The 7,221-nt window shown below is 32.9% G+C and overlaps 1 protein-coding gene across 2 annotated transcripts; it reads left to right on the top strand.

Moving 5' to 3' along the window:
• Window positions 1-901: 901 nt before the first annotated feature.
• LOC143530094 (serine/threonine protein phosphatase 2A 55 kDa regulatory subunit B beta isoform-like) lies at window positions 902-7,185 on the top strand. Of its 2 annotated transcripts, none has more exons than XM_077025719.1 (14): window positions 902-1,027; window positions 1,830-1,933; window positions 2,027-2,125; window positions 2,897-3,016; window positions 3,102-3,284; window positions 3,926-4,017; window positions 4,808-4,926; window positions 5,021-5,144; window positions 5,616-5,739; window positions 6,136-6,204; window positions 6,275-6,366; window positions 6,436-6,513; window positions 6,595-6,665; window positions 6,743-7,185. In XM_077025719.1, the coding sequence occupies exons 1-14, from the start codon at window positions 910-912 to the stop codon at window positions 6,877-6,879; spliced, it is 1,530 nt and encodes a 509-aa protein (XP_076881834.1). In that variant the 5' UTR covers window positions 902-909; the 3' UTR covers window positions 6,880-7,185. The 2 variants fall into 2 exon arrangements, with proteins under 2 accessions (XP_076881834.1, XP_076881835.1); XM_077025720.1 differs by having other exon boundaries at window positions 3,102-3,281; window positions 6,743-7,184.
• The last annotated feature ends 36 nt before the right edge of the window (window positions 7,186-7,221 follow it).

Below are 7,221 nucleotides of genomic sequence, written 5' to 3'. Positions count from 1 at the left end.
TAACTTCATATCATCGTCAGCAAGTAAACGGCAATATGAGAACTTTTAAAAACTGAGATTATACATCAGAGCTATTGAAACACCTTGTAACATTTTATATTGGCTCATTTATAAGTTTATCAATCGAGCTAGCTTGGCTCAATTACAAACCAAGTTACTCAGCTTAACTCAGCTCGTGTACAAATTGAGTTAGCTCGTATCAACATAGCTCGACTCAATATATTCTAGTTTTAGTTTATTACTTTATTGTATATGTAATTGTTTGCGAGTGAGAACGCTTTATGCTAGCATACTTTTTACTTCACCGAGACAATAATATTTATTATTCACTTACCAGTATTAATTTCAGATATATTTATATAGCTCGTGCCTTGAAACTCGTTTGAAAGCTTGAAAAAAGTTGATCAAAATCGGTTTGTTTACAAGCCGAGCCATCCCGACTGATATCGTCTATATGCAAGCTTGGCTTGACTTGACTCATATACAAACCCGGATTTAATTGGTTTCGGTTTGGGTTTGGTTTAATTATTTTCATTTTTATCTTCCCCACTAGAAAGAAAGAAAACAAGAGTTTTTATTTAGAAAGAGAAAGTGGACGCGAACGAAGAAAGAGAAAGAGACGATTCCAATCTGCGAATTAAGCGATTCCTGTGTTAATCCTTACGACGACAACGATGATGATTGTTATTTGTTGTTAATTAATGGTTGAATGAATCTGAAAAGCCTACATTCTTTTCTTTTCTTCTTTCATGAAATCATCCGACGCTCCAGAAGCTGCTGCGATCTCCAATAATATTAATAATTATCTGTGGATTCGATATTAGTTTCTAGATCATTCATTTCTTCTATTAATTAAACAAGTCAATCAATTAACGATTAGGTTAAGAAGAAGAAGAAGAAGAAGACTCAATGACCGGTGGTGATGGAGATGGTACTGCGGCAGCTCCGGCGACTCCACCGCCGCCGCTGGAGTGGAAATTCTCTCAGGTGTTCGGTGAACGCACCGCTGGTGAAGAAGTTCAGGAAGGTAATTAATTAGGGTTTGGATTATTATTATTAATTTTGGGATTGCTGAATCATTGCTGCTGCTGCTGATTTGGTAGTTAATTAATACTGGTAGTTGCTTCAGTTCTTGGCCTATATCAATTATAAAACGACAAATTGCAGTTGTACGTTGCTGATCAAGTTATTTTTTACCAAGTTTTGCAAATTTATTGCTTTTAATTCATTTCCAGAAATATGCATGTTTTTCATTATATGGAAGATTTAAGCTTCTCTTATGCGTAACTGCATTTATTGAGAAGCTAACTTATTTAATGCATCTGATATAGTCATATTAATGGTTATCTGATCAATTTATTATTATTATTATTATTTTGTATTTCATTAATGAAAAGGTTACCTTTTTTAGTTATTATCATGGGGTAAAGATATCCATGTAAACAAAATATAGTTTGCATTCATTCAAAATCATATGCGTATCAAAGGATGGTGGCAAATTTTGAATATGTTACAAAATCGACATAACGAAAAGGTGTCGATTGTCGAATACCTGTTGTGTGTCAATTCGGGACGTGATTCGTTTTGGAAGTATAATTAATGATTCCTTGCTGGTGATTTATAAGTTAGAAATGTTGTTCTGATTGTCGATTATTTGTCATGTTTTTCTCGTTGATATCAAATCTTGCAAGTGTTAATGTGTTTCTATAATTGGCAAAACAACGTGAATCTTGTGGACTGAAACCTGTTAATTTATGTATAATATTTAATTCTACAAAATTTGTGCACTTGTTCTATATTTTCTAAGCTGTTTGCAACTTGTGTGATAGTTGATATAATTTCGGCTATTGAATTTGATAAAAGTGGTGACCATCTTGCTACTGGTGACCGTGGGGGAAGAGTTGTATTTTTCGAGAGGACTGACACAAAGGAGGTTGGTTAATTGTTAAATTCCTGTTTATGTGCTTTTGATTTTCTGTCATTGTTGATTGTTGTATTTTTTCACCTTTTCCTGTTACTTATGTAGCATGGTGGAAGTAGAAAAGATTTAGAGAAAAGCGATTACCAGAGTAATAGGCATCCAGAGTTCCGTTATAAAACCGAGTTTCAGAGCCATGAACCCGAGGTAAATTTTCTGTTCTTCGAGCCAGTTGTATTGCACATGTGGCAATTTTGACCCATTAATTATGAATATGTCAATTTTGGTTGTTTTTCTCTCTTAACTATATAGATGGGTAAAGTAAAAGAAGGGTTAGGTAGAAAGAAAACGGGTAGAAAGTCTCCTAGAGACAAGAGTGTTTAAAACCTCCTAAATCGTTTTTGTAAGAAAGATGATTATTGGTTAATTTAATTGTTGTAATCATATATATTTGAAATTATTTAGTTGTTGCAAGCATATTTGATGATTGGCACACTAATTATTTGGACTAATTTCATACGTAACCTTCAGAAGGTTCATGTATACATTCATCTATATTCTACAGTATTATATTTACCATTTCAAAACACTAAAGATATCACTGTGAATCATCTTTCGCTTATAATGTTTCCTTTGTTTATTCAGTAAAACATGCTGCTAGGTGTAACTGACATATTACTTATAGGATGGGTAAATGTGATAATTTTAGTGTTTTAGAAGGGTACATACAGTATGAATGATTATAAAATTTAGGACATATATGAGTTTTGAACTTTTAAAAGGATATGCATAAGTCGCCCCGACTATTTTAAGAAATTTGGACAAAAAGTGTTACTGGTCAATCAACCACTTTTGATCATAACAGAAAAATACGTGTTTGATCTGTTAACATGCCCGCCCCGCCCATTTTAGCACCTGTAGTATTGTGATGGAAAATTGCTCGTACTGCTTATTTTGGATCTCAACGTTTGCTTCCAGTTTGATTATTTGAAGAGTTTGGAGATTGAGGAGAAAATCAACAAAATTAGATGGTGTCAAACAGCCAATGGTGCCCTATTTCTTTTATCTACCAATGACAAAACAATCAAATTCTGGAAGGTACCTAACTGCCCACTTGAATTTATTGAATTTCTAATTTCTTCTCATGACAGGTTTTAACTAACCAAGTTTGTTGACTTTCTAGGTTCAAGAAAAAAAGGCTAAGAAAGTTGCTGAAATGAACGTGGATCCTTTAAAGGCTGTTGGAAATGGAAGCATTACCAGTTCTAGTGTTTCTTCGATTAATAAATCGTCGCATACCACAAATGGGGAGTACAGGGACTTCTCTTCTTCTGGTGCAATACAATCATTGCGCTTACCGGTGGTAGTTGTACTCAACTTATGCTTTATGTTTCTACATTACTTTAAATTCGGAATACTGATATCAGTCTCATTCTGATTATAAGAAATTTCATCATTTAGGGGGTGGGGGGTTCGGATGTGTGTTTTGAAAGTGGGAGATGATTTTGAACTTGATAATTCAGCTAATAAAACGAGCCGTGGTATATAGTGTTTGGATGTGTTCCTTTTTAACTTTTCTTTTGGTTTGAAGTTGTAATTTTAAGATAATTAGCTGTTTGAGAGTTTCACAACCCGAAGCAAAAATTTGGTTTATTAGTTACTACAAAACGATTCCAATAAAGTTTCACAACCTCTGATTTTTTTAATATATAATACATTTGTTGTTTTTTGAGATGAGATTCGTTGGGTAAAAGCCTTCCAAGTTAGGTAATTTGTTTCACCATTTGATAATATTGTTGTAGCTGGTATGAAACATTAATAACTGATTATTGTGATTAAAAGTCACAGTCATCAGATAACCAGTTTCTGAAGCAAATCACCAAATCCAACAACCCCCCTCCTCCCTCTTTAAGCAATTATAAAATGTTATCTTTTTGCAAAGTTATATCTTGTGTATATTGTTTTTATTTATTTTATATTTAACATAACATGAACATAAATTTGTAGGTAACTTGTGACGAAACAAGCCTTGTTGCAAGATGTAGAAGAGTGTACGCTCAAGCTCATGATTATCATATCAATTCTATATCAAATAACAGGTCTGTATATTCAATTCATTCACATGTTATTGTCATGTATTATGTTACTAGTTTTACTAGTTTGGGCACCTTTATCTCAATTTAAAAAGCAAAAATGTTACATAAAATAATAAATGCATCTAGCCTGATAGATAAGTTGTCTTTACTTGGAAATTGGTGATTGTGGGTTTAAGAATTACTATGTTTAGTTAATATTTCCCAACTTTTTCGTAATAGCAAAATTAAAATGGTATTGTAAAATATTTGTAGCAAAAAATTAGCACGTGAGATTAAAATGGTATTGTAAAATATTTGTAGCAAAAAATTAGCATGTGAGATTAAAATGGTATTGTAAAATATTTGTAGCAAGTTGTATGATCAAAATCAACTACCTTTTTATTCATTTACAAACAAGTGAATGATTAATGTTGTAATTTCTCTTCTTGCTACCCAAATCATGTTAACTGAAAGAACCAGGTCATGAGACTATTATTTTTTCAATATTTGACAATAATAGATGTCATGTATATCATTTTTTCTTGAGTTACCACCTACATTTATTATTTTTTTAATATTTGACAATAATAGATGTCATGTTACATGTATATTATTTTTCTTGAGTTACCACCTACATTGATCTAACAAAAGATGAGGGCTCACGGGAGTATCTTTCTGAATGTTTATTAATATAAAAATGTGACGTATATGGTAATTTGGATTTTAGCAATTTAAACCTCATCATCAACATTCTATGTAAGTCCTGTACTCATTAGATATTTAGAATAGTTAACTGTCGTCTTTATTGCATTAGTGATGGTGAAACGTTCATATCGGCCGATGATCTTCGGATAAACCTTTGGAATTTGGAAATTAGCAATCAAAGTTTCAACATTGTTGATGTCAAGCCTACAAATATGGAGGACCTCACTGGTACACACACATATATATATGTTACATAATTATATGATATCAACCCCCTATCTATTTTAAAACACTCATATTTTATATACTGGCTTATTTGTAGAGGTGATTACATCAGCAGAATTTCATCCGACTCACTGTAACACACTAGCATATAGTAGTTCAAAAGGATCCATTCGCTTAATTGATTTGCGTCAATCTGCGTTATGTGACAGACATTCTAAATTGTAAGTATCTTACTGAATTTAGAAGCCAACCTCATCATAACTGCTTTTACCTGTAGCTGATATGGCATTGGTCAATGCATGACAGTCACCACATTAGGCACCGCATATGCAATATGTGTAGAAAATTTAAACTAAATTATTAGAAGTTGGACAAAATTTATATATTTTTAAAAATGTTATGAAGTTATCACATCAGATGTCACGTGAAATTACCGGTATCTACATATACTATAAGATGGCAAATAAGATGCCATGCCAGATGTCGGCTGCTTTAAAAATCAGAAAAAAGTGAGCTGTAACAGGTTAGACATTGGCACAATTAATAATAAAATGTAACTTGGTTGTGGAAATCAGTAATAAACTACAGTTGGTTGCTAAAACCGGAAAAGTTGTAAAGTTTGTTTCTATTTGTGAATTTTGGTTATTCTGGTTTTGTTATTTTATTTTCTTATAGTGAAAAATATGTTGTAGGTTTGAAGAGCACGAATCACCTGGCTCAAGATCATTCTTCACTGAGATAATTGCATCTATTTCTGATATCAAGTTTGGAAGGGATGGAAGATATCTATTAAGCCGTGACTACATGACCCTAAAGGTTTGTAGTTCTGTTACATTCTATTTTGCAGAATTATGTAACGGGCTGATTTGGGTTGTGTTTTAAAAAATAAGCTAAAAATGTAACATGTCAAATGGCTCGAAAGTTGCCCAAAGTGTAACCTGCATACAACCCTACTTAATTTTTTTTTTCAATATAGTAGATTGTTTATTGTAACAATATATGTTAATGTGTAATCATATCGAACTCAAATTGTTGTAATTGTTTTTGGAAAATAGGCAAATAGCCCAACCCGTAGAATAGCTATCTTATTGTTCAAGCGCGTAAATACCTTACATTGTATGCAGCTAAACAGTTTCTTTCCAACTTAAAAGAATATTTCTTAACCTTTAATTGCTGAATGTTGTGTACTAAGATTGTAATGTATTTGTGCAGTTATGGGACATTAACATGGATGCTGGTCCAGTTTCAACGTTTCAGGTTCACGAATATCTAAGACCTAAGGTATACATACAATTTTTATTTATATTTCTTTGTTCACCGAGTGTTGATTTTTGCAACTGATAATATCCAGCTATGCGACTTGTATGAAAACGATTCAATCTTTGATAAATTTGAATGCTGTCTAAGTGGTGATGGTCAACGAGTAGCAACTGGTTCTTACAGGTAACTTGTGTTGACTTTATCTGTTTTTTTCCCTTGTTCAACACATTCATTAAGTTTGTATGATTTCAGCAATCTTTTTCGTGTATTTGGCTCGGTTCCAACAAGTACTGAGGCAACTACCCTGGAAGCTAGCAAAAACCCCATGAGGTATTTAACACAACACATTCTGTTTTGTCTATTTGACCCATTAAAAATAAAATATAACCCGAGTTGACCCGTTTTCTGTAGGCGACAAGTGCAGACTCCTGCAAGGCCTACAAGATCTCTAAGCAGCAGCCTAACCCGTGTTGTTAGACGAGGTATATATTACTCTAATATTTTCTTAACCAGTAATCATTTCCCGCGGTATTAATAAAACTTGTAACTATATTTATAGGGGGAGAAAGCACAAGTAATGACACAAATGGGAACTTATTTGATTTCACAACAAAACTACTCCACTTAGCATGGCATCCTACTGAAAACTCCATTGCTTGTGCTGCTGCAAACAGTTTGTACATGTACTATGCATAAATTACAAATCTATTCTCACAAGACATGTCGGTTTTTGTCAACAACTTTTGTTGGTTTTCTTGAACTACCAAACATGGTGTCCGAGAAGGTTCTAGAAGATGTTAGAATCTACAGAAAGGTGTAGAGAAAGTTGTAGAAGATGTCAATTGATGGTTATAAAATTTGTTTGGTTTTCATTTACAAATGTTTGGGCTTTTATTATATACTCCCAATTTTCTGTGTTTCACCCCCTTCATTTATTCTTTTTTTTTTCCTGAAAAAAAGGCTAGCTTTTATTCTACTTTGATGTTTTCCTTCTACAACCTTGATAGTTGCTAGTAGCTGCTTTTCTAGAACAATGAC

Source organism: Bidens hawaiensis, unplaced genomic scaffold (assembly GCF_021521415.1).
Source record: "Bidens hawaiensis isolate Kalapana, Puna unplaced genomic scaffold, B.hawaiensis_p1.1 tig00008841_1, whole genome shotgun sequence".
NCBI classification, from domain to species: domain Eukaryota; kingdom Viridiplantae; phylum Streptophyta; class Magnoliopsida; order Asterales; family Asteraceae; genus Bidens; species Bidens hawaiensis.
Note: the sequence above shows the minus strand (reverse complement) of the source record. Positions and strands in the feature narration are given on the sequence as shown.